Source organism: Lepisosteus oculatus, chromosome 13 (assembly GCF_040954835.1).
Source record: "Lepisosteus oculatus isolate fLepOcu1 chromosome 13, fLepOcu1.hap2, whole genome shotgun sequence".
Lineage (NCBI taxonomy): Eukaryota > Metazoa > Chordata > Actinopteri > Semionotiformes > Lepisosteidae > Lepisosteus > Lepisosteus oculatus.
The window spans coordinates 21,053,532-21,080,303 of NC_090708.1; the positions used below are offsets into that span (position 1 = coordinate 21,053,532).

The 26,772-nt window shown below is 41.6% G+C and overlaps 2 protein-coding genes across 5 annotated transcripts; one reads left to right on the forward strand and one right to left on the reverse strand.

The window, feature by feature from the left end:
• Window positions 1-114: 114 nt before the first annotated feature.
• leng9 (leukocyte receptor cluster (LRC) member 9) lies at window positions 115-7,387 on the reverse strand. 3 transcript variants are annotated; one of them, XR_001480169.2, is made up of 5 exons: window positions 6,549-7,387; window positions 5,610-5,750; window positions 3,834-3,948; window positions 1,178-1,775; window positions 115-892 (listed from the first exon to the last, which is right to left on the reverse strand). XR_001480169.2 is itself a non-coding variant. In XM_015361762.2 (5 exons), exons 2-5 carry the CDS (start codon window positions 5,746-5,748, stop codon window positions 690-692), a joined length of 912 nt encoding a protein of 303 aa, XP_015217248.1. In that variant the 5' UTR covers window positions 5,749-5,750; window positions 6,549-7,387; the 3' UTR covers window positions 115-689. The 3 variants fall into 3 exon arrangements, 2 of the variants coding, with proteins under 2 accessions (XP_015217248.1, XP_015217249.1); XM_015361762.2 differs by having other exon boundaries at window positions 1,178-1,632; XM_015361763.2 differs by having other exon boundaries at window positions 1,178-1,632; window positions 6,540-7,387.
• Window positions 7,388-7,394: 7 nt separating this feature from the next.
• LOC102697963 (zinc finger protein 211-like) lies at window positions 7,395-17,570 on the forward strand. 2 transcript variants are annotated; one of them, XM_015361761.2, is made up of 5 exons: window positions 7,395-7,533; window positions 9,007-9,443; window positions 11,491-11,654; window positions 13,711-13,822; window positions 15,651-17,570. In XM_015361761.2, the coding sequence occupies exons 1-5, from the start codon at window positions 7,463-7,465 to the stop codon at window positions 16,130-16,132; spliced, it is 1,266 nt and encodes a 421-aa protein (XP_015217247.2). In that variant the 5' UTR covers window positions 7,395-7,462; the 3' UTR covers window positions 16,133-17,570. The 2 variants fall into 2 exon arrangements, 1 of the variants encoding a protein (XP_015217247.2); XR_011191418.1 differs by having other exon boundaries at window positions 7,436-7,533; window positions 11,439-11,654.
• The last annotated feature ends 9,202 nt before the right edge of the window (window positions 17,571-26,772 follow it).

Consider the following 26,772-nt stretch of genomic DNA (forward strand, 5'->3'; position numbering starts at 1 on the left):
CTTCTGTAACCTGTGTATACGTTTGACAAAAAAAATGGTTCTTATGTAAAACCCCCACGCATAGATACCATATCTGTCAGCTATAATGCAATTATTTTAAGAAACACAATAAACTAAAATATTTAAAATTTTAATTTTGATATAAATTCATACAGTATTTGCCATTTTAAATAAACCATTCACACATATACTCCCAATGATACAAGTCATTTTGAAATGAAAATCTAGAAATATTTCCTTTATATAAATGAAGCTGATTTCTTAAGGATGATTCTAAATTTAGTGCATACATGCTCTTCTTTATATTGCTCAAAGGGTGACATATATATAGTGTTCTTCAACTTAGTGTAAACATTTGGACTGTAGTGTAGGTTATATCCTTGCAAAGAGGACCCAAGAGGACAGACATCTCACTGAAGCTTCCACGAGAACTATGAACCTTCACACCATGAAATGAATTATTCCTTTTACAGAACAGCTTGCTTTAGTGAAAGAAACAGAATAGTTTATATAAGTTTCTGAGCAGAGGAATAGGGGAGGTGCTTCTAAATGATTTTAACTAAAGAGATCAGGGATGCTACAGTATCTTGCTTCTTATTTCCCCTTTGTGGGTTATGGGAATCTAGAAAAAAGATACTCAACCATGCCGTTGAAGCAGATACCCAGGCCATCCTGAAATCAATTGAGTACTAAGTACCAGATGGGCTAGAAGGACCTCTTGTTTGTACTTGTTCTTCTGTTCCTTGAGCACTTTGTGGGAAATCTCCCACTTCATGCTGCTGGCTAGGCCTCGGCTGACCATCATTCCCTGCTTCCTGTGGGTCATTCCCTGCTTCATCCTGGTCACATGCCGTGGCTGGGTGGCTACTTCCTGCTTGTGGTTGGCCAGCCTCTGTGGAGGTATATTGAGATGCTTAAATCACAGCCTCAACTGACCAAGAAGTGACAAGAGATGAATGGAGCACAGCGAGCCAAGGAGACATATTTGGTCAGGGGTACACCGACACAGACACAGGGGCCCATGCACTCAAATTCTTCCTTCTTCTTTTCTTCTTCTGGGACATGCAGAAAGAAAGTAAAATGTACAGCGGCAGGCAAGAGAGAGGTTAAGAGAAAGATGCGCATATTACAAAAACACCCAAAACGAAGCCCATTTCACTTTCTGCCCACTGCTCACCTGTAGCTTCATTCCCAAACGGGGGGCAGAGGGGACCCCCAGTTGACCCAAACACCCCGTCCAGTCTGCTCCTCCTGTCCCACACACGAGCCCCCCTGTAGGTGAAATACTGTATCCTGTGCCTGGGAAGGGCTAACTCCTCCGCGCAGTCTGAGCTGCACAGATCTGCATCCCATGAAAAGTCAGAGAAGGGGCGTTCAAGGACCCCAAGGAAGCGGTCGAGGTAGCCGACCCCGAACTGGGAGGGATCAACGCAGGGGTCCCATAAAATACGGCTAATGACATCGTCGGCCGTTCTCATGGAGGGTTTCTTTCCTTGTGCCCCACCGCTCTCCGGCTCTCTCTGCTGCCCTCTCCCCCCGCCCCCGCCTTTCCCCGTCCTGCCCTTCGGGAGGGGCTCGTCTTCTTCTCCACCCGCGCTGCCCCTCGGACCCTCGGGCGGTGCGGACGGGATGCTGTGGAGAGGGAGTGGGAGGAGCTGTTCAATCAACACATGCACTCCAGCCGAAGGAAAGACAGAACCCCAGAGACCCGCTCTGCCCCGGGCTCGTTCTTATCCAGCTTTCCTCTAGGATTGGTGAAAAGGTGAAAGAACGACCTTGGAAAAGAAAAAGGAGACAACTGAATACATTACTGTCTGCTTATGTTAATGCTAAAATGAATGCATTTGGCTGACACTTTTATCCAAAGAGACTAACATTTGCACCCATTTATACAGCTTGGTCCCGTGTTAAAGACTGAAATGTTTCAGCTCTTTTATCCTGTCAATGAACAGTCAGTGAATGGATCTGAATGGACTGATTCCAGAGCAGCTATATCTTTTCTGTAATGTGGGGACACAATTTTCACATAACATTTTTTTTGCTGCTTTCACCATCTGTACTGATCCACTTATGTTGATACTGTCTGCAAATGTGACTAGTTTACTGATTACGTCCACCCATCTTCTAACTGCTTTATCTCGTACAGGGTCATGGGAGAGCTGGACTCTATCCCAGCAAGCAAAGGGTGCAAGGCAGGATGGATGGGACGTCAGTCCATTGCAGTAGTTTACTATTTCACATCGGCATCTAAATCAATTATATAAATTTGGAAGAGCAGTTCTGGTACAAAACCCTGTGGTAATTAAATTGTATCATCCAAATTGGAGCATTCTCTTCTTACTGTATCTGTATTCTATATTCTTTATCCATATGTTCCCAATCCAAACACAAACATTCCCTGAATCCTTTCTGTAGAACTTTCTCAAAAGCGTCTGACAGAGTCACTCTGCCTCCCACCCTCAAGCCCCACATACTTCCACAACAATTCCAGTGGTTCAAATGAGTTTTGAGGAAAACAAAATGTTAATATTTCCTTTTCATTTTTCATGCCCTGGGTCCATTAGGTGTATCAGTGCTATTAACCTTTTCTATTTGTTCCCCACACTCTGTTTTACTCCTCTCAGGGAGCATTTTTCAGAAAAAATGTCAACCAATGCCCTTTACAACCTCTTATTTTTCTGTTTGGTAAGTCTGTTACTCACAGATGTTTTTTCAAGTTACAAGTTTTCAAATTGAGGGTGGCTGCAAAGGGGGGTTAAATCATGAATAGCATCCCAAGAAGATGTCAGTCAGCCAATGTGCCAGTCATATAGTGTGTAGTCAGTCATAGTAGTAATAAAAATCATCTTAATTTTATATAATGCCCTTAGAAGTGTCTTCTCAAAGCGTTTTATAGAAAGAAAAAATACACGATGAGAGGAGACAGCAGGACGACAGTTACAAAAAGGGTCTGGAATACAGTTGGAAAGCAATGGGGCAGATGCAGAACTGGTTAAATACAAGCCCTTCTAAAGAAGAAGTCTTGATTTGAAGTCTTGAGGGCTCAGGAAAGGTGACTCTCTGATATATTTTGGGATATAATTCCAGAGTTTTGGTTCATTGCAGGAGAAGGCCCTGATGCCCATAGTATCTACATGGGACAGACAGGAGATTGTCATATGACTATATGACAGACAGAATTGGAAGAACAAAGTTTGCAAGATGGGGAGTACAATGATAGTAAGTCAGACAGATACCAAAGATGCCCAGCCATGTAGAGCCTCATAGCTGAGGCATGAGGGTTTTGAAGTTAACACAAAACCTGATAGGAAGCCAGTGCAAGGACTCCAGGATAGGAGTAATGTGATCACTTGCACTAGACCTTGTCAGGCTGCTGAATTCTGGACATACTGAAGTTTGTTCAGTGTGGATTTTGATACCCCAACAAGTAGGGCATTACAGGAATTGATTTGAGAGAAGATAAAAGTGTTAACTAGCTTTTCAACAACATTTAGCAACAACATAGGATGTAGTCTGGCGATATTTCTGAGGTGGAAGAATGATGTTTTTTCCAATACGTTGCACATGAGGGACAAACGTCATTCCTGGACAAAATATCCCCTCAAGTTTTTCTATTTAGACTGAAATTCAAGTACAGTTCCATCCACAGATAGTTACTGCATTGGCTTTACATAGATGATGGGAGGTGCCTATAAGCATAACTTCAGTCTTATCGCAATTTAACTGAAGGAAATTTTAAATTGCTTCAAAAGGAAATCAGTTACATACATGTGTCAATCAATAACTGTCAGTAGCTGAATTAATCAATGAATGTGTCTGTTTGTTGGTCTGACCTGTGTGACCTCCAGCAGCGATTCCCAAAGTGACACTTCCCCTTCAGGAAGAACTGGCAGAGTCCTTCCTTCTCTGCTGTGTTGACATCCTCCCTCCTGTCATCACTTCCTGCAACTGCAGTAAAACATCCACTGCTGAGACCTGCATTGCTGCGCCTCTCTGTATATTGACATGCCCGTGAGCTCGGCTGTATCTACAGTCAACCTTGCCCTCCTTCACGTTTCCATTACAGGTGAACTCTGCCCTAGCGAAATGAATGCTGTGCTCTGCTGGAATTATTCACCCTTTTCAATCCTTAAAAAAAAAACTGAGCTTTCGAAAGTTCTTCATGGATTTGTTTTAGAGGCGACTTAAAACACTCTGGAGATTTCAAACAGAAATCAAGCACTCCTGAACAAAATGAACAGTTTAATTATCACAGACCTCCGCTGCACAGGAAAAGAGATTCTGATTCATGGTCCTGAAAGCTGGGAGACTTGCCTGACACTGGACGGGTATCAGCAAGTACCTCGTCACGAAAGTCTCTCCCACTTCTGGGACCTGGATTTCCTTTTATACGTATATAGACGTATAAATATAACAAACATATGGGGGTAGGTTTTAACTAATCCCAAGAAAGAGTTGCAGAAGTTCAGAATTGTTTTTAGAACACAATAAACAAATATTATTTTTTTTAACAAAAATGCTTTGGAGTATTTAATAAGTATACTGTTCAAGCAAAATAAGGAATGGTGATTTCATATGTGAGGGTGTCTACTGCGTTAAACTGATGATATTCTGAAGTGGGAAATGCTTCATTCTCTGTGGGACGGTACCTATAAACCCTGAGGGGCTGGGGCTCTCCAGGACCTTGTTTTATGAAGAGACGTGCACAAATATATATGTATACAAAAGGCATGTCGCCCGAGACAGAAATGACAATGATAAGATAAAAAGTTATATCTAGAATTTAACAGTATGAGCAATGAGAAGGAAAAGATCTTCCCTACAACCAAGATGAACCAAGTTTTTGTACTCTAGTGGCACAAGTACAAGCCTCCCGCATGAGCCAGACCCTGCGCCCCATGTTGTGCCTGTGGCTGACTCTCTGGTGGATTGTCTTCCAGCTTTAAGCCTGTATCAAGCAACTTTGTGCCAAAGGCCGTCCTCTGCTGCTAGTTCAAAATGTCTCCTTCTCTTCCTTGGCAGCCTGAGTGATGGGATACTTGGGGAATCTGAATCACAGCACTAATGTGAATGCAGTTCTCCCTCTCCCTTTCAGGATTTCATCCCTTTTGCTCATGAGGACTGACTGTAAACAGCGCCACTCCCTCCCCAGTTAAATACTCCAACTAACCAAAAGATCAGCTCCTGCTCTGCAGCACAGTTTTATCACACTGTCTAGATTTTAGACAGTGGTGGAGCAGTGGTTCTGTGGCTAAGGATCTGCACCTGTGGCTGGAAGGTTGCCGGTTCAAATCCCGAGGACGGCAGATGAATCCTACTCTGTTGGACACCTGAGCAAGGCCCTTAACTCCAACTGCTCCAGGGGTGCCATATAATTGGCTGACCCTGCACTCTGACCCCAAGCTTCTCTCTCTCCCTGTCTGTGTGTCTCATGGAGAGCAAGTTGGGGTATGTGAAAAGACACATTCCCAATGCAAGAAACCGCATATGGCCAATAAAGTGATTTTATCTTATTTTAGAAGGGGGAGACAAGATTTCTGTAACTCTCTCAGCACATAGAAAGACAGAGGAAGGTCTCTTCAGAACCTGTTCCTGTGATACAGGTTTACCTTTCTTGTCACTTGGTGACATTTCCCGTTTGTTTCCCTCATTTCCTGTCCCTGTTCCCACACGCTGGCAGTCAGAGTTGTTGGGCTCTGGCTCCGTACTGGACTCTGCAGAAGGTAAGGACTGTCCGTCTGCCGCCATCGCTGGAAAACACAGAGCAGGATTTTCCACACCCACCTCTCCCAAAGAAGGAAATACACTCACCATCAAAAGATCACTTACAGCAGCCAAGCTCTTAACCACTGATCACTGATCTTAATCACTGATTTACAAATATGCCCCAAATAGTAAACTGAAATTTGCCTTCAGTTCAAATGTCAGGAATGGGATGTGTCATTGGTATCAAGCCTGTTCCAGTTTCTGAGTTTCAGAACTGCCCTCATTCAGGTGTGCTGCCTGAAACATAACCAACTGTATCTCTGCAGAAGGACAAAATGCTCATGTTGTGTGTCTGATAGTTACATCCTCACTGATCAACAGGTGGGAGCTGTTCAGTTAGAATCAAAAGCCCACAAGTTGAGCAGAGGCTGTTTATAGTTCTGCATGTCCATACTACATGGAACCTTTGTTCTTGAAGTTAGATATCTTGATCACGTAGGACTAACCGTAGAAAAAATTAAATAAGACTAAAAATAAGTAAGTAAACGAATAAGTCACTATTAGCATTGAAATTGTCAAGTAAGCTTGGGTGAATACTAGCAGACACAGTGTTCCTCTAGAACCAGGGTTAAACACACTGGTAAAGGTTATAATACTGTACAGAATAAAACTGCAATAAACTTTTTGAGTTTTTCACTGACCAAATCACAAGACAATAACATTGTATACAGAGAAGAAATAAAGGAAATACGATTCTATTGTCCTATTGATAAAAACAAACACACAATCAGTTGAATATAATTATTGTTTCAAACAACGAAAAAATATTTTACCAGGCTTACTTCAGTACTTCAGCTAGAGGCAACTTCCGTGTTTTCCTGTCTTTGATCCCGCAGCCGTGGTGATCAATGAGTCGGAGAGTCAGAGTACCGGGCGAGGCTGAGCGAGGCGGATTGTGTGATTTGTAGTTTTGCAGCGCAAAAGGGTTAGTCCGCTCGGCGACAAGCTTTTTAGCATGTTTGTATTGTTCTTTCGTCTCTTAATAATAAAAACTATTACCTGGCTGTTGTTACTTGCACTGGCTTTAGTACGGATCCACTGATGCCGACAAATGATTTTCTCATTTTCCACGATCCCCTTCTGAAGGAGGAGGACTGAACAGAGTGTGATCGTTAGCTCCAGGGCTAAATCGTCCTGCGCTTAGCGCTGCTAGACACAGGACCTTCTGCACTTGTCAGCTTTGATGACCGATTGTATCATATACAATGATGCGATTATGTGTCAGCACATCGGTAGAGTCACATTTCAGGGTACAGATGATCTAGATGCGTCTATTCCCAGAAAACCGTTTATTCTCCGTCTGTGTGTTCCATAAAATAGGTAAATCCATTAAAATTTACTGTCCCTGAATGGAAATGGCAATGAGACCCCAACATTTTAAGGGATTAAATTCTGCGATTCTACGCCAGTACATGCCCTGCTGCACAAGTGAATCTACAGGTTGTCGTTATTTGCTCTCAATTGATTTTCTTGGTTAAACAGCTATGCAACGCCATACTCGCTACCAATTTAAAAGTAATTCAATCTCATTTTTGCTAAGTAAGAAAATATTGCAATTGAAACGATAACGATGCGATAAACGAAAACGACGAGGAATGGAGAAGACTAGGAGTGCCAGAAAACCTTCAGCAATCCCTGTCCTCCATTGGAGCGCTAGGAGTTCGCTGTGTTTGTGTCTGGGAGGCTTCCGTAAGTCATGCGGTCACTCAGGCTCCGGTTCGGTGCTCGTGCCCGTCTGCGCGCCGTGGCCCTGTTCGTTTGTTGTCGGTGAGTTCTTTGTGCAACATTTGTTTCTTATTTACTGTTGCGGTTTGCTTCACTCCAGAATCTCTAAAATATTTTCTAAAGGCTTTTGCATGATCGTTTACTGGTAATTAAATATTCAATCAACAAAAACCTGAGTCTGAAATTTAAACTATGGTATTCAGCGGAGCACTCGCTAAAACCCATTTCAAGCCTTCCGGATAGCTCTTGTAGTCACGTTAATGTGAAGTTTGTGGATACTGTTCTAGATCCATAAATAAGATCAGCTTTTATTTGCTTAGATGTGATAGTTAAACGCACGTTTGGTTAACTATGACTTGGCTAGTAGTTAAGCATTTTGTATTTTTAGACATCCTGACACTCGATTTAGAGCAGCAAAAGCTTTAGCGTGGTTTAATGCGCTTAAACTCAAACCAGCTGTGCAATCTGTCCGGTATCTATCGTACCATTCAATACAAAAGAGATAAGGGGGAGGGGCTGATTTCAAGAGATCCCGTGTGCAGCACATATGTATGAGTGGTCTTGTGTTCGTTCAGCACCTGGCGCTACGTATGACTGTACTTAAATTACTGTAACATTTTTCGTTTGACAGACCTTGATTTTGTCAGGTGCATCTGTAGTTCAAACCATGCTGTAAATCAGTTACGTACAGTGGTTAGGGTCAAACCGGAGAACAGTCCCACATTAGAAATCTAGGACCGTGTAACGCACAGTAATCATCTGTCTCGTTGAATGGAAAATATGCCTGATGTTGAAACCACTAGAAAAGTCCGAACTAGGCAGCCCAGAATTTAATCGCTTTTTTGATAAGGACATTTATTCGAAGTTCACTATGCTTAAATGACCTTATTGCCATCACCCTATTTGTGAACTAAACAATTTCCACTTCTCTTCCAAGAAATTGGGATTCTCAATAACAAAGCATGTTAGTCATGTAAAAAAAAACGCTGAGATTTTTTAATATCCATGTGGTGTGGATTTGTATTTTCATTGCAAGTGATTGCTATGTCTATAATGTTGGGAAGTCAATCTTTTAATTTCTAGCCATGATCAGGTGGAAAATCCAAGACATAGCTTCCCAACACTGCAGAAGTTGTACTGTCTTCATGTATATAGTGTGGTCTGCATGTTTAGTCTGTCAGACCTAAGCTTTGTCAGAGGTTTTCTGATGATTCTTAAGAAACGGTTATGTTCTGAATTAATGTATTTGCATGCAATAAGTCATATCATTTAGACATTGTGCTGCATGACTTTGGGTTATGACTAATATTTTTGTATTATTCTGTTTTATATGTAGCATTTTGATTATTTTTAAGGAATGTAAAACCAAGTTTTATGACAGAGTGTTGTGTGAATTTGCCTATTTGTCTGTTTGACAATGTTGAATCTTGGTTAGCTTTGTGTGTTGTTTTGTTGTGACACTAATTGATCTATTCGCTTGCGAGCTTTGCAATAAAATAACATTTCTTTCAAAAGTTCCTGGAAAGAAAAAAACAGGAAGGGCTCTTCTAAGCCGCCACACCCGAGAGAACAGTCCCCAGTGGTTGAAGTGAGAGAACTCTTGAGGACACCTGAAAGAGCTGTCTCTGGATCCCACACAATGGCGGACTCTGTGACAGCTTTCCAAACCCAGCTCACAGCCGTTATGGAGGTCCTGGTAAAAGCAGCCGTCTGCGAAATTACCAAACTCGTCAAAGGCAGCTTTACCGATTTTCACGTCAAAATAGCCCAGAGTAAGAGAGAGAACGAAGCTCTGAAAATGAGGTTGCGGATACTGGAGAAGGAGTTGAGAGCACACCAAGAGTACGGGATAATCCCAGTGGGAAAGAATGCATGGTGTGTGAGGAGCCGCAGTGTTGGAGTTCAGGATCCGGAAGAGGGAAAATGTAGAGAAGTCAGAGGAACGCTAGCAGGTAAGTCAGGGTGGATGTCATGGGATTGCTGGGATTGGCTACAGGGATCACTCTTTTGTTACTATACTTATGGTATTAGAATTGACAGGGAGAGAGAGGATTAGTTTTTTCAGGTTTTTACTGTATTTAATCTCTCTATTCTAGTTTCTGTACTGCTACAGAGAAACCTAATTGTAAATAAAATTATTCAGTTAATGTAATATACCTTTGTTAGGAGCTCCACCGTTTTGATTAAATAACGTTAGAACTATACTGATGGAAAAAAGAAATGCAACATTTTCTGGAATGGGAATACTATAGTTATAGCTTATAACCTTGTCAATTTGTTTTAAGCCCTCTGACCAGCAATACAGCTTGTACAGTGAGGCATTGCAACTTGCCAATCACACAAAAGCTCATTAGGTGCACTTTTACCCAGTGAGGTCCAGGTGGAAAATTGCCTGATCAGGTCACCTTTAAAAAGGTCTTAATTCAAAACTGCAAGAAAAAGGCCACACTTAGTCAGTTTTCTGTGCATTCCATAATGCCTCGAATGTCACCAGAAGCAAGGGAGAGGGCCTTGGCTTGCTGCAGGCAGGCATGTCATGTGCCAGTTTTGGCAGACACTATGGAATAAGCCACTCCACTGTGCCCCAGATGCAGAGAAGGTTTCAGCAGACCAGTAGGACAGATGACCTTCCAAGATCCAGTCGCCCTCGAGTGACCACACCAGAGCAGGACAGACACATCAGACTGGTCCATCTGAGAGATTGTTTCAGATCTGCCACCCCTACTGCTGCTGAAACTGCCGGTAGACACAATGCCCGCAACAGTGACAAGACAGTGAGGCTCCATGCTGCTGGCCTTAGAGCAAGGCGACCTGTCAGAGGCCTACTGCTCACACCTCCTAGACGTCACACACAACTGGCTTGGGCGTTCATTAACGCAATTAGCATATCGTAGTACGATTTCCATTGCTAAAAATAAGCCCATTGGTTTTAGTTGTGTCAGATGGGTAATATAATTTGACAAAGGATTTAATTAAGATTTCTAAACCAGATGAAATGTCATTTTTGAATCTTTCCTGGTTCTGAAAATATCAACCTTTATAAAAGAATCTTTAAAAATATGATTCTTGTGATGGGCAGAATTGAATTTTCAGGTGATATGCATAACAAATTGACTTTTGCTCTTGTCGCTAAGATGCAATCCGTATAGCTTGTTGAACTGAGAGGGAATGAATTTAGAATAAACAGCTGGTCTGTGCTAATCAAGGCATTTGATCTGGTCCTAAACAATTTAGTCAAAAATGGATTGATGATTGCCTTTTAACCTGCAAAAGTAGCTTCTGTATCCCAAGGCTAACGGTTAAGATCACTTTCATACAATTGTAATTTTTAATTGCCATTCAGACTATTTTCTGAGGTAGATGTTCAAACTATATTCTATATTGTTTCTATTTACTAGCAACTTAAACCAATACAGCAGAAACTTTGGCATTTGGTGAGGAGGGTGGTGTAGTGAGAGGTGAGAGCCCGAGAATAGGAAGGGGCAGAGAGGCTGAGACAGCAGGTAGGGAGGACGAGTGGTTTGAATTGCTGCTGGCAGTAGGGAGCCAGCAGGCAGGCTGCGAAAGACAAGGTGAGCTTCTGGAGTGGGTGGATAGTGTTGGCAAGGAGGCCAGGCGAGGGCGAGGCACTATAGTCCACGCAGCAGAGTATTTGTGTCTGGACTGACTAGGAGCTGCCTAGAACAGTTGGTAAGGAAGGGGCAGATTCTAAAGGGCTTCGCACAAGAAAAAGTGACAGGAGATGTCGGAGAGCAAGTGGGACTTTTTTTTTCCTTGTCCGTTTCCCAGAGTTTTGTTACTCGTTCTTGACAAGATATTTCTACCTGCTGCTCTGTCACCTGACTTGCACAGACGGTTGTAAAGTTGAAGAAAAACCCTTCCCGATTAAATGCGGTCTGTCACAGAATTAGCAGTTGCAGTGGTGTGTGGTTTTTTTTTTTCCCAAGACCTAAGCTGCTCAGTCTGTGGCTCAGGACAGAGTTCGGTGTCTCTCTGCAGGGAGGAAGGGAGACGCTTGTTCTGTTGTGCCGAACGTCTCTGACAGACAATTGCGTAGCACCGCAGAGTGGAAAGGGAAGGACGCTGCTGGGGCTGCGACTGACGACTCTGAGCTGGATCCTGCTTTCTTGACAGAGGCGGAACCTGCCTTCATTAAGGAGGAGGTGAGCAGTCTGGAGGAAATGCTCCTCATTACAGGGGAAATTCCTATTCGTTTGTTCTTGTCTGGATGACCGATAGCATTTCTGTACTGTCCCACACAAACATGGTGACTCCTCTTCAAGTAACCAGTCCCCTGGCAAGGTAAATAAATGGGTAGAGGCAGCTGACATGCCCCGATTCGTTTGTGGAATGGTGTTATAAAAATTCAGCACCGGACAGATGGAGTAGCAGAGATTTCCATTCTGTCATTTAAAAGAAAAGCCTTTCACTGCAGCAGGTGCTTTGTCATGTCAGTATGAGCTTGCAAGAAGAGCATTGGGGGAGGTTCTTGATCTGTGCAGCACTATGCAGTCCATCGATCACTACAAGTTGAAGTCTGTAGCAGACCATCACACTTGGACTCCCCATTGATTCTGGAGAGGTGGCGTGTCCTGTGATCATGGCCTGTCATTGATGGATTGTTGTAATGTTGTGCCAAGCTAGGAACAGATGGCAAAGTGACAGTGTGCTGTTATCCATCCTCAAATATGCTGATGTCACAAAGGTGGTGTTCTCTTGATGAGCAAGATATATTGGAACTTTTCCATATTTACTTGCTAAACTTTAAACAGATTCAAATCACCTCACCACCTGTGCCCCATAAATTATCTCAGTAAAGAGGTGATTTAATGCTTATGCAGCAAAGTCACTTGAGTGTTTTGTGGTCCGAAAGGGCAATCAAAATTAAGCCAAATCATTTAATAAAGATCCAAATTCAATTTGCTTCATATTTCTAAAAAAACATGCATATGGATACATTTCCGTGGATGTAAAATATCTATAGATCGTTTAATTTTATTTCAAATTCCCCAGTAAATTAAAAATCATTTGTTACAATTTGTCAGGCTTTGATGATGGAACTATGTGCTTTCAATTTCATTTAAATTTCAATTACATTAGATTATTGTCCACAGATCTTAGATTAGCAAATATTTATTTATTGGTAGATAAGGAATTTTAAAGTTACTACTGTAGACTTTTTGCTGTGAAAGTCTCAACACAGGAATATGTTTATGATGACCTTTTTAGCAGCTTCTTTAGCAGAAAGTATGCTAATGGAAAAAAAGAAACGCAACACTTCCACCTCCACACTCTGGCCCTACCGTCTGTGTGGAACAGGCTGAAGAGTGACTCATCCGTGAAGAGGACCTGATGGCACTGCTGACGAGTCCATCGCAGCCTCTGTCTGGCCCAAGCCAGTCGGGTGTGACTTCTAGGAGGTGTGAGCAGAGGGCCTCTGAAAGGCCGCCTTGCTCTAAGGCCAGCAGCATGGAGCCTCACTGTCCTGTCACTGATGCGGGCATTGTCTGCCGATAGTTTCTGCAGCAGTAGGGGTGACAGATCTGAAACAATCTCTCGGACCAGTCTGATGTGCCTGTCCTGTTCTGGTGTGGTCACTCGAGGGTGACTGGATCTTGGATGGTCATCTGTCCTGCCAGTCTGCTGAAAACTTCCCTGCAGCTGGGACAAAGTGGAACAACTTACTCCATAGTGTCTGGCAATACTGGCACATGTCATGCCTGCCTGCAGCTCGCCAATGGCCTTCTCCCTTGCTTCTGGTGACATTTGAGGCATTATGGAATGCACAGAAAACTGACTAAGTGTGGCCTTTCTGTTGCAGCTTTGAATTAAGACCTTTTTAAAAGTGACCTGATCAGGCATTTTTCCACCTGGACCTCACTGGGTAAAAGTGCACCTAACGAGCTTTTGTGTGATTGGCAAGTTGCAATGCCTCACTGTACATTGCTGTATTGCTGGTCAGAGGGCATAAAACCAATTGACAACTTTTTGTGAAAGTACATAAGCTGCTGTAACTATAGTATTCCCATTCCAGAAAATGTTGTGTTTCTTTTTTCCATCAGTATATTTTTTTCTTTATCATTTTCACATAGTTCTTTTTTTATGATTGTTTGTATTCTGCTTTCAATGGCATGAGATTGCACTCTTTTTAAAACAAATGTAATGATAAATAGGATTGGGGAGCCTTTGAGTGTAAACCCTCACACTCCTCTGTTACAGTCTACGACGATGGGGGAGCACAGACCTGACTTACTAGTTACTGAAGACGAAAAAGCAGAGGACAAATTGACCAACAGTCACCTACAGAGAGGACTGAAAATCAGTAGGAAAGGTAATTTAACAGATTATGTTTTAGAAGAATCAGCTACTAGAATTTTTAAGATTAATACAAGATTAAAGATTGTGCATACCTTAAGACACACTGCTGTCAGATTGGGTAATATGGGTATTTAGAGTATAAGAGTAGGTTAATGTTTATGTATACACAAAGACACAACACTGGACATTAGTGGGATCAGGAATCAGAGGGAAGACATATGACATCACCAACTCGCAGGTGCACCTTCTCACCTCAGGGTCACTGATACTGGATGCCAAACAGTCCCGGACTGACCGAATCCACTTAACCCTTGCACAGATTAGCCATTTGTGCCCTGTCTCTTACATATTCCTGTCACAACTGGCTAATGACAGAAGAAGCTACCTTTAGACTGCAGAACCCTTGTTTGAAAGTTTGTGCAAAAAAACAGCTTTAATTTCCTTTAGCATTTGTGGTGTGTTTGTTGTTTCACACTGTCCCTTTAACCTTGCTTTTTGCCAGTTTTGTTTCCCAGTTAAAAAATCTATAAGATCTACCAATCATAAAACAAGGCAAACTGTTGTTCACTTATCACACTTATCTGTCTTATCTGACACTCGGGCATAGATTCTAGGTGATCTAAGCTAAAATCTTATCAAATTTGCATTTCGATTCTGTAATTTACAGATGGATATATACAGTGGGTATAGAAAGTCACCATCCCCTTTCAAAATGTTCACCTTTTATTGCCCTAAAGCCCAAAAAGAAGACAAAATCAGACTTTTTCCAGTTATATTTACAGATTGTACCTTGCAACATCCAAGTGAATAAAGCACAATTTCTGAAAAATAAAAAAGTTGAATAACTGGGTTGGATAAGAGAACACCCCCCTGAGTTAATACATAGTGGAAGCACCTTTTGCTTAAATTACAGCCTTGAGTTTGTTTGGATACATCTCTACCAACTTTGCACACCTAGAGGGAGGAATATTTGCCCATTCCTCCTTACAGAATTGTTCACGTTCAGTCAAACTGTTGAGTGGTGACTGTTGATGGACTGCCTCCTTCAAGTCATTCCAAACATTTTTTCTTTCTATACCCACTGTATAGACCCAAGCCTTGGTTTTACCAAGAAAATTCATTCCTCAAAATTGATAGTAATGAGAATGTTCATAAAATAATTAAATTAGCGTTTCTACACATTTAAATACTTGCTGCTAATTCCTGGTGTCTAAAATTCCCCACAATTCCTAATTTACCTTAAGAATACTGAATTTTCATTAATACTACTTGTGCATATTCATGATAAATAGCTTATTTAACATAGTGCCATAGTTAAGATGTGTAAACAATGTGAACTGTTGATCAGCACTGCAATTTATGTAAATTTCAATTTTTAAAAAGCAGCATTTTCAGTGCTTTATCTATTGTTAGGCTTTTATAGCCAGGGGACATTTTCTTTGCATTTGTAGCACTTGAATCGATCGCTGCATATTTTGCTGATGTGGGGTTAAAAATAAGAAGTATGTTTATCAGCAAAAAATTACTTCGTGAGGTTGAAAGAAAAAAGCAATTGATAAATTAGCTTCTATTCTAGACATAATGGCTGCCTATTGCATTATAAAGAGAGGATAACAACATACTACAAATAAGAAATGTTATGTAATAGTTCCACCAAGTATTTTGATCATGTATGGTATGTATGGCCTGCTTGAAGTACATTTAAATCAAATACAATATGGCCCACAATAAAAAATGAGTTTGACCCCCTCTTATTTCTGGCATACTGTAGAAATATTACGGTAAATGTCATTTTTAATGCTCCTTTCATAGGATTTTTTTTTCTCCACATTTTGTCCAAGGGGTTGTAGAAGCCAGTGCTGCTTGTGAAGATGGAGCAAGGTCTCCTGTTGGGCAGCAGGAGTGGGGCAGGGAAAAGCTTGGTGAACAGCACAGGACCGGGCAGGTTGAAGACGAGGACGTGGCAGAGTCTGCTGCAAACCACCAGGGCTGCTATGAGTGTGCCCAGTGTGGGAAGAGATTCACCCGATCGCGGTATCTTAAAATGCACCAACAGATTCACAACCAAGACAAACCACACTCCTGTGCCCAATGTGGGAAGAGCTTCAATCACTTAGTGAACCTTAAAACCCACCAGCGAATTCATACGGGGGAGAAACCACACTGTTGCAACTACTGTGAGAAAAGTTTCAGCCAGTTGTCTAACCTTAAAAGACACCAGCGACTTCACACGGGAGAGGCACCGTATTGGTGCATACAGTGTGGAAAAACCTTCATTCAGCTTGTAAACCTCAAGGCGCACTTGCGAGTTCACACTGGATAGATGTTGACCTGCTGCATTCGGTGAGAAGGATTTCCTTTCGACTCGCAGGCAGCCACTGAAGGAGTGGGATCTTGCCATCAGACGTGAAGTCAAATGTAAATACAAACACTTCCTGTTGTTGAGTTTGTGAACTTCCAAATGCAGAACGTTCACTGCCCAACTAAATACAATTGCGAATATGTGACTTACTGTTACATACAACAGACATTGATTGTTTAGCCAGTTCACATTTTGGCATAGATTGTAATTAATATCAATTTATAATCTATGTACAATTAAAAAATGTATCTCTTGCCTTGATCCCAGGAAATTTGCAGGAAGTACAGTTTATACAACAGCAGTAACAGTTGTAGTTAATAGGTACTAGGCATGTAACAGTGTGTGCAGTGAGCAGTTCAGTCTTTTACTTGTTTTGATGGTTGCTTCTGAGAAACCTAATATGTTTGTAAGGTGTAGGCTGCACCTTTCAGGACTGTTGCATTTGCAATACTTAAGCAGTTTTCGCTGTTGAAGTACAGTAGTATCTTTAACCCATCTTTGACAGGTGTGGCTCCCATGTGTTTTGAAACATTCCTGATTGGCTTTTAATAGCTAGGCTTTTACAATCTGAGCCTCCAAATATTATCGACACAGGAAGGACCATGATAAAGTGACACAGGAAGGAGCAAAAAGTTCAGAGAGCTTCCTCTTTCTGGGATTATGCAAACCTTTTCAGCTGCAGTTTTGAGAATAAGGTCCTCTTCTGTGTGGTGCTTTGTGTGTGAGACCTACTCCTCTAACTTGAAATAATGATGAGGCCTGAAACTGCTCTGAATAAATCTTGTCCGTTATAGGGCAACTTTATGTACAGAGTTTTGGAAGGCTGCTGCTTCTTGATTTCGTATTAGATATTGGGGTAGGTATGGTATACCAGTATGATGATGTAGAGTGGTTTAAGACTATGAATTAATGAAACCATAAAAAATTGTAACACCATATTTAACATGATTGTCATTACTAAAATGTATTGCAAGTCTCTTTGTGAAACCATTTAACTAAATGCAAAAGTCAACTTTGCCTTCATCCACTAAAACAATGTCACAGTAAGACTAAAGTGAATCATAAAATAATTTTAACCATTTACTGTACCTCCGGTAGGGAGGGTTTGGTCATCTTCTGGAGATTGATTGGTTAGAAAAAGTTAGTTAATGTAGTAAAAGCAATAGCACCTCTTACTGCTGAAGCTACATCTTGTGGTTGCAGGCAATGTAAACAAGTTTTCACACTTCATGGACTATCATGACACAACTGTCATGTTTACAATGGGGCTTCAGCGAGGATACCGTAGAATAGTGAGTTAGTAAATCTCAGTGGTGTATTTTGGCTTTATTTTAATGAACATTTGTTAAAATAATTGAACTACAAAATACAGTTTTCAAATAAATTCATGTGAATAACTTGCAGGTGTAAGATGTTGTACTTGGAAGAATATAACAAGCACTTAACTATTTCCTTATTTGTCAGAGGCTTTAAATACAAGACTTAAGCTAGTATATTACACAATGTGAAAGTAAGTGGCAGAAGACCACTACAGAAGAGCTGTTACTCTAAATAAACAAATTGAATTGTTTTCAGCTGTTTCATTGGAGAGCACGAACATGAGGACGCCTCCTATAGTTGAATATTGTGTTACACTGTACTTTGCTGTTGCTGACTATGTCAAGAGTATACTGACTGGGTTGTGCGTTGCTGATTGGGGGAGAACGAATGTGATAGCAACACTGAGCTGTGTCTTGCTTCACATTTGCTAATTTGGTGAATATTGGCCTGATAGTGGTGTCTGATACCCAGTAATGAGTGCTGTTAAGAACTGGGGTCCAGTCCTGCCCCAATAACAGGTCACAGGGAATGCCAGTTCCAACTTAATATTGCTGGTTGTCTGGGCATTTTTCGGATTCTGTTATGCCTGCAAAACCAGTTGTTCATCAGGTTCGTGAGACTTGAAAGTTTGCTTAAAACCTTATTTATCTTCCAACCTTTGTTGAACGTATCTTTTATTACCAGTTGTGATGAGTACGCAAAGTGGTTGCAACTGAAAATGGGCAGTGCTGTGCACTGTGCGATCCTGTTGGGTTCAGTATAAAGATCAGAATGGCTTTAACAATCAGTTGACTTTCAAAAGGTTTTAAAAAATTAAGGACTGCTTGTAATGACTTAAAAATCTGTCGCTTGAAAGGTGTTGCAAACCTGCTAGTCTCTTTTTATGTTGTCCTGGGAAATCATCCTTGGCCTTTTAATACTTTCTATTTTATGCCTTTATTACTTTTGAATTCATGTTTTTATCCACTTTGTAAAATATGAAAGGAATTTAATGTTGTAAAAGTGATCTATATTGGTAGATTCGGGAATCGCCAGTGAGTTGTTGTCCTGGTTCTTAGGCAGGACTAGGAAAACAAAACAAATACGAAGTAACAATTCCCAGTTTGCCGATTCAGACAGGTGAGATGGAAAGGAGTGGTGTTTCTGTTGTTGTTCTGCAGTACTCTTCTGCTGAATGTCTCGTGATTTACAGGACTCCTAATGGTCGTGCTAGCTCACTGAACATCAAAAACATCCCGTTTGTGCACTGAAATGTGAGAAAACCCACATTCTTGTAAATTCCTGCTTGGGATAAGTCACAGGTTCTTACATTTAAGGGGGAGACTTCTTCCCCTATGGGCTTTTAACTCTATTCAGTCTCCATGGAATTAAACTGCTGAACCACTAAAAAGTGAAAAAAGTTCCCCTTCATCTCTGCTGTTCTAACTTGTAATCCTCCATGATACCACTTCTCGAAATGCTATAAAAATACTAAAGATATAGATCTCCTGTGTGGTTTACACACTTGCAAGCATTCTTACAATCCTCGAGGCTTTCGCTGTGCAGTGAAAGAGTAATGTTTTCTACCCATTTGTATGATCATCTTACTTTCTTCCTCTATGTTCTTATTCTGCTCTCTTGTTCTGTTCACTCCTCCCCCACTGTTCCAAATCCTAAATCCCCCTAGTCTCTGTTCTCAGGTATATCCCCTTCCACTATGCCACTAAATTTAATTTCTGCTGTGTCCTGGTGGCTGATGTCCTATCTGGTGTCTTTTGTATCTCCTGCTCTAGGTTCCGTGCTCTTGGCCCCTGCTGCTCCTCACACTGTTGGGTCTGATGTTTCTATTGAAATGCTGAAAAGCAAGACATATGTTATGAGAACTTTTCTGTCGAGCCTCAGGGATAGAGGGAAATTTGCAGAAAAACTGGAGGCTCAAACGACATTCCCAGCAGAGAAGCAGCTCAAAGGGCACACCTGTTTTTTGTATGAAACAGTAGCAACCCCAGATCAATAATGATTATTCCTCTCTCTAGTGAGCTGTAATCTGAGTAAAGGATTTTCACAACTGGTAACGTTTCTCCACTTGTAGGGCTTTTTGAACTGGGTTGAAGACACGAGTCTTCAGTAATGGATAATGGAATGCACTCCCAAGCCATGTTTTTAAATAAGACAATTCTTCCAAATAAGACAATAAATTATACACAGAGAAAACATACTAGACCTGTATGTCAACTAAAGGTTTGTCTTGTGACTTCTCCTGACTATTTCGTGCTTACAGCTCATCAAAACATATCCAAGATGAGCCATGTCAAGGGGGAGGCACTGTGCTGCAGTGTTTAGCTTTGCTGCCTCGCGGCACTGGGTTCAGTTCCTGGGGTGCTATCTACACAGAGTTTGTATGTTCTCGCCGGGTTTGTGTGGGTTTCCTTAGTGGGTTAATTGGCTTATAGGAAAATTGATCCTGGAGTGTGACCCTTGTGTCTGTGTGTACCCTGCGATGGCCTGGCATCCCATCCACGGTGTATACTGCTCCGTGCCCTTTGCTTTCTGGGAGGTAAACCTGAATTGGAAGAAGTGGATAGAAAATGGATGAATGGATTGATCAATCTCTAGGGAGAGGCTGACAGAGCTAGCACAGATTTCCTTAATTGTCCCTCTACCGTAGTAGTACTGAAAGAACATTTTATTTTGTATCCAGTGCAATATTGTTTTCCATCTCTTACCTCACCTGTCTAAAATCATGTATTTGTACTTGAAATTCATTGTACTTTTTTCAACTGGATATGTTTTTAATTCATTTTATGACTTGTTTTTCCCCTATATTTTTCCTAATAGTTTTGTTAAACTTTTTGGGATGCATATTTTTTATCTTTGATTTATTGACTCTGGGGGTATATGTTTTCTGTGCTTCAAGCACAATAGAATTTTACCATCCATTTTCCACTAATCTGTCCCATTTTAATTCTCTTAGGTTCTGTCCCATTTCTTCTAAACTTTTCATTTGAACTTGATCTGTTCAGGTTCTTTCATCTCTCTCCTTGCCTTGCTCTGACTTCATTGTTTGAGAAGACAAGATCAGTAGAAGATGGTGCTTCCTCTTGAAGATGCTCCATCCGCTGGCAAATGTAAGCAATTATTTAACATTACCATGTCCGTTTTCTTTTGGTCCTCGCAATCCTATAGGTTTTCCCAGTGTATGTGGGGAAAGTTGAAGTATTCCATAAACATGTCTTCATTGGCACAGAAATTCCTATGTACACTGTTTTATGGTAGATTGATGTTTGCCATGAAGTTACAAGAAGATACCACAAGGGGGTGCCAACACCTTTCTAAGGAACAGGATGCTAAGGCAGCACTGGGATTTTGTCATGTAAGAGTGTCATTAATGTGGAGGAGGGAACAGGGAAAAGAAGAATCTGCTCCCGACTTCCGCAGGGTAATGAAACAAATATACTTTGAAGCAGTACTGATGGAGGGAGGTGCTGCCTAAGAACAAGGAGCAGTCAAGTGCATTCTCTCATACCTCCCTTTATCAAGGTGTGTTAGGACCAGGAGGTACCAGTATTGTAACAATGATGGTAGTGAACCAGTGTACTGCCAGAAGGAGGAATAAGGGATTCCCACGTCAGTAAATGTAGTGGAGCTCTAAGGAACTGAAAAGAGTCTTAGGAGCTGATGAAGAGAATCCGGTCAACCCTGGAGAACACAGCTACACCCCCTTACTTCCCTTTAACTCCCATTCCAATTTTGATTTCAAACTGCACTCTCCAGAAGGGGACTAAACGATTCACAAATTCTGAAGGGGGTTTGAAGTGTCAAGGCCAGAAGGTGGAAAGGAGTACACGTCTCTGAAGTGCAAGTCCACTTAGTGCAGAGAAAGATGGTAGCAAGGAAGCACCCCTGAGAAAGTAGCAGCAGGAGGAACCAAACAGGAAGAAAACTCCCTGTAAAAATTCTCCACAAGGGAAAATACAGAGATGAGTAATCTCAGAAGGAATTAGAGAAACAGAGCCAAGATTTTCCCATTGAACTTGGAGAAGCTTGGAGAGTCACAGGAGCTGGAGACCTTGGAATGGTGGGGATGAGGCACAGTTACCCCAAGTGACAAAGACTCAGGGCCTACTGATAAGAGGAGACCTTGTGAGGAATTCTCATTAGTACCCGGTGCTCTCCTGTTTCCCTGCTGCATGTATATGTTTGTATATCCCATTAATGAATATTAAAAATTAAAGAAATAGATTCATGTGTAACATGAACTTCAACTATTTTTATACAGCAGTGCTACTTTCAACATTTTTCGACACAGCATTTGTGTGATGCTGATGTGTTTCAGAACTTTTTAGTTCAAAATAAAAAAAATTCTCAAAACTTTTATGCCTTTCATGAATTGCTACATTGACTGTAAAGGCAGCCACTCTTTTTCACCTGATCTCTTTGTCACTTAAAAGACCTAATGGAACAAGTGGAAGCCTTGATGCGTTTTAGGAAAGATACCCAGAATGTGCTGGATTGTCCTTTCCCCCAATCTAGGCTGGAAGATAGGAACCTTTCCTCATCCCGAACTGTTGAAGAGCTGAAAAAATAAAAATGTTTAAGTGACCTATTAGGTCAGCTGGATTTTTTTTTTCATTTAAGCACCAAAAACTTAATTTGGGACAAAATCCAGACAAATCCGGAGTTGAGAACTATGCTATTTGAAGCAACTTCCTATAAATCAGGGATGAGCATTCCTGGTCATGGAGAGCTGGTATGTCTGCAGGTTTTCATTCTAACTCAGCTCATTATTGGCTTTATTCTACCAGCTTAACTGCTTCTTCTACTGTATCTTTGCAGCTTTAAAGAGACAACAGAAAACTTGGAGACCCACTGGCCATCCAGGATCAGGATTGCTTATCCCTGCTATAGATCTAAATTCCAGAAAGGAGTTGCCATAGCCAATGGGTTAAGGAAAAAAGACTTCCAGAAAATGATTGATGTACACAGTGTGTTGAGGAAAAAAGGATTAAATTTCCAGAAAGGGATTGACGTACACAGTGTGTCGAGGAGGAAAGGGTTGAGTCTTCCAGTGAGGGATTGACATACACAGTGTGTTGAGGAGGAAAGGGTTAGGTCTTCCAGAGAGGGATTGACGGACACAGTGTGTTGAGGAGGAAAGGGTTAGGTCTTCCCGAAAGGGATTGACTTACACAGTGTGTTGAGGAGGAAAGGGTCAAGTCTTCCTGAAAGGGATTGACGTACACAGTGTGTTGAGGAGGAAAGGGTTAAGTCTTCCCGAAAGGGATTGACTTACACAGTGTGTTGAGGAGGAAAGGGTGAAGTCTTCCAGAGAGGGTTTGATGTACACAGTGTGTTGAGGAGGAAAGGGTTAGGTCTTCCCGAAAGGGATTGACTTACACAGTGTGTTGAGGAGGAAAGGGTCAAGTCTTCCAGAAAGGGATTGACGGACACAGTGTGTCGAGGAGGAAAGGGTTAAGTCTTCCAAAGAGGGATTGACGGACACAGTGTGTTGAGGAGGAAAGGGTTAAGTCTTCCAAAGAGGGATTGACGGACACAGTGTGTTGAGGAGGAAAGGGTTAAGCCTTCCAGAGAGGGATTGACGGACACAGTGTGTTGAGGAGGAAAGGGTCAAGTCTTCCAGAGAGGGACTGACGTACACAGTGTGTTGAGGAGGAAAGGGTTAAGTCTTTCAAAGAGGGATTGACGGACACAGTGTGTTGAGGAGGAAAGGGTTAAGTGGAAGCACAGCCCTGCACTTCCTGCTGATGACGGCCAGTTGCCCGTTACTCAGCCTCACATGCTGGGGCTCATTGCACTTCTTCCCTAAACTAGAGCGCAGGAGACGCACAGACCCCCACGCTGCTTCCGCCTGATAACGCCCCAGGAGGCTTGCCTGCTTCTCCTTTCTCCCACAGTGCAACTGCCAAGCCTATATTTACAATTGTGCTCTTCTCCTATTGCCACTGCCTCCTCCCTCTTTAATAATGACAACTCATTGCTGATTACTCACTGGCTCAAATATACAAGGAGATCATCTAAAAAATCAAAGCCTGCTTCCCTTTATTTAGAGCCTTCCTTGAGAAGACACTGAACAGTTTGAAACTATGTTCATGAGGGCCGTGAATAGACTGACCTGAACAAACGGACTAGAAAATTGCTTCTCTGAGGGAGTCCTCACCTAAAAGAAGAATAATAGTAATATTTAAAGACTCCATCCATTCATTTTCTAACCACTTTATCCAATACGGGGTTCTAGGGCAGCCAGAGACTATCATCCTGGACTAGTGCATTTCAGGGCACACACTCGCACCAGGGCCAGTTAAACTACCAGCAGGCCTTTGGACTGTAGGAAGAAACCAAAGCACACAGAGGAAACCCATGTGAACATGGGGAGAACATACAAGCTCCACACAGATAACACTCCAGGTATTGAGCCCAGGACCCCAGCAAAGAGAGGCAGCAATGCTCACAAATGTGCCACCACGCTGCCCTCGCTCTGATAATCATCTTTTCATTTTGTAGATGTAAAATAAAATCTACAGTGGTTGGAGGAGAAGTGAAATTTTGTACGAGAGGAAACTGGTGGAAAAAAAGAAGTATGATTAATCTAGACCTATCAGCACACCAAGGGTTTTGCTAATCGGTTCCTTTTGACCTTCAAAAATATAGTGATTAGAATAAACAGACCCTTTTGACAGTAGTTTATTGTATTAACCCTCTAACCAAATTATAATTCACTGGTACACTTAAAATAGGGCTTAACTGTTTGCAGAACACTAGTGATACTCCCAGCTGTTTTTGAGTATAGTGTAAATGTGCTTTTAAACTAGGAGAGTTAAACTGTACGTACAGTGTTGTGTTTAGTACCTGTCCCAAAGTCACAAGTCTTTTCCTGCAAGCTGTGATGGAACTGTGGTCTTGAAGGCTCACAGGGAAGCTTTATCATCCTTTTATTTTACAGTGGGGGTGTGCTAATCATGGAAGGTAGCTGAGGCCAAGAGAGAGGACCAAAAAGTTCATCTTAAGAGAAATGTAAGAGGAAAGGACAGGTGCTTTCCTGAGAGGAACATGAGGCAAAAGATAGAAATTAGCAGGGACGTGTCCCCACTTTTTATAGGGTGACAAAGTGAACATGAGGGGAAAGTGGAAAGGCGAAAGGTCACTGGAGCAGTCCATTTGGGGCGGGGGTTACTAGAATATCACATTGAGGCTCATCTTGTCTGTTAATATTTCTGAGGTATTATTCCACGGTAGTTTTCGATTAAATAAAATATGGATTATGAGTGAGAGTTTTCTAGATTGTCCCTCTATGTGTATGAGATAGATAAGTGTCCCATCTAGAGTGTGGTCCTGACATACAACCTGTGCTTACTATAGAATACTAAAATGACTAATTTATTGGAATTACACACAAGGAACTGAGAGTGTTTATTTTTGCAGTTTGACCTTGCTTTCAACTTCAGCTGGCATCCCGTAATGACTGGACCCTAGAAACCCGTTTCATGCGGGCTAACAGAAAGAAAGTTCAGGCATGGTGCAGCACAAATTGCTGTGATACAAAAATAAAATTCACATAAAAAGTAACAGCATAACTTTGAAAACTTTCACTCCAGTGAAAATTCATTTTTCATTGTCTGTCTTCAGTTATAGTCCAGCAGAAAACATTTTTTTAATCCTTTTTCTGCTCTATCGCTGTTACCTCAGCTTTATCTGCTTCTTTATGATCAGACGTCTTTTTGGGTGTTCAGTTGGCAAGACACTCACACACCCAAGAGGATTTCAACTTGTCCTTTTCAGGGCTTTTCAGTACCTTCAGTGTTTCAGTATGGAAACTGCAAATCAAAGTCTGATGGCTTGACAACAATGTCAGGCCTGTATATGCTACAGGTTCACCTGAACTTTGAAAACACCCGTTTTGAGTCAGATGTCATAGGCTTATCTAGTTGCTGCTGATAACCTAGTTAAACTCTCAGTGTGATGGGCAGATAAGCATTGCTGTTTTTCATCTCACAACGTCTTTAATGTTTATTCCACACAGGTGGAAATTACAGGAAAGAGCATTTAAAACCAAGAACAGAAGGCACTTTCTATACAAAAACAAATTATGAGAAAAGGCTCCCAGCCATGTTGTTTCATTCACTCATTTAGAAGTATCTTCCTCTAGAGCCAAACAGCAGCATCTTACCTGGGGTTTGAACCTACAACCTTTCAGTTGTAAGTCCTGAACCCACTACTCCACACTGCTGCTGTTCCAAAAACTGGTACCATAAGAAATGCCTGTCTGAGCTCCTCAGATCGATTACCAAACAAGCTAAGGTTTCCCCCTTTCTGTGTCAATTTTCTCCCGTTCTTATGCTTTCCCTTCTTGGGTACTAAACCATTCACACTGGATCATCCAGTCTCTACTGTGAAGTCTTCAGGTCTCATTACGCCACTCATCCTGCAGATCCTGATTTCAATATCAGCTTATAATTACAACGTTTTCTTTGGGCTTCATGGTGTAACCTGCTTCTCTGAGAAATTACTAGCAAGTGGAAAGTTTCATCCACATTGTACAGAGAGAGTGCAAAGAAAGGTGTTATCAAATGAAGAGAGTGACGTTTACCTAGCCAAAAAAGAAAATAAACTAATTTTTCGAGAGAAAATTACAGGTGAAAGATAAATTACATCAGGATGCAGGGTGGCACGGTGTTGTGTCTTTTTACATGGAGGATAGTGTTGCTTTGCAGTGCTGGGGCCCTTGGTTCAGTTCCAGACCTGGGATGCTCTCTGCTTGGAGTTCGATTTTTCTCCCACATTTTCATGCTCCATTCTCTCCCACAGTCCAAATATATACTGGTAGGTTAATTGGCTTCTGGGAAACTTGGCCCTGGTGTGAGGGTGTTTGTGTCTGAGTGTACCCTGCGATAGTGTCCACTGGATGGATAACAAGAAGCATCTGGTAACTTGAACTCTGTTTCTTCGGGAACAGAATGGCTATGAATAATACAAATAACTTCCCAAATGCTATTGCTCTATTCATGCACACTCAACATGCACATAAACGGCCTTGCTAGAACAGTTATGGTCTCTAGTATTTCTTTGATTTCTGTTAATTTCAGTCTCATTTCAGGTCATTCTTGTATGAGTAGCATTTGATTACAGTAAGACCCGATCTGTCCTACAGTATCTTCAGCCAGTGAACATGAGCAGTATATGGCTTTCAGTCTACAGATGGATTGGTTCCATTGGATGGTGGGTTTTATTAGCAAATGGTAAGACTGAGCCAAAGTCACCGCTAACTACTGAGATGTGATGAAACT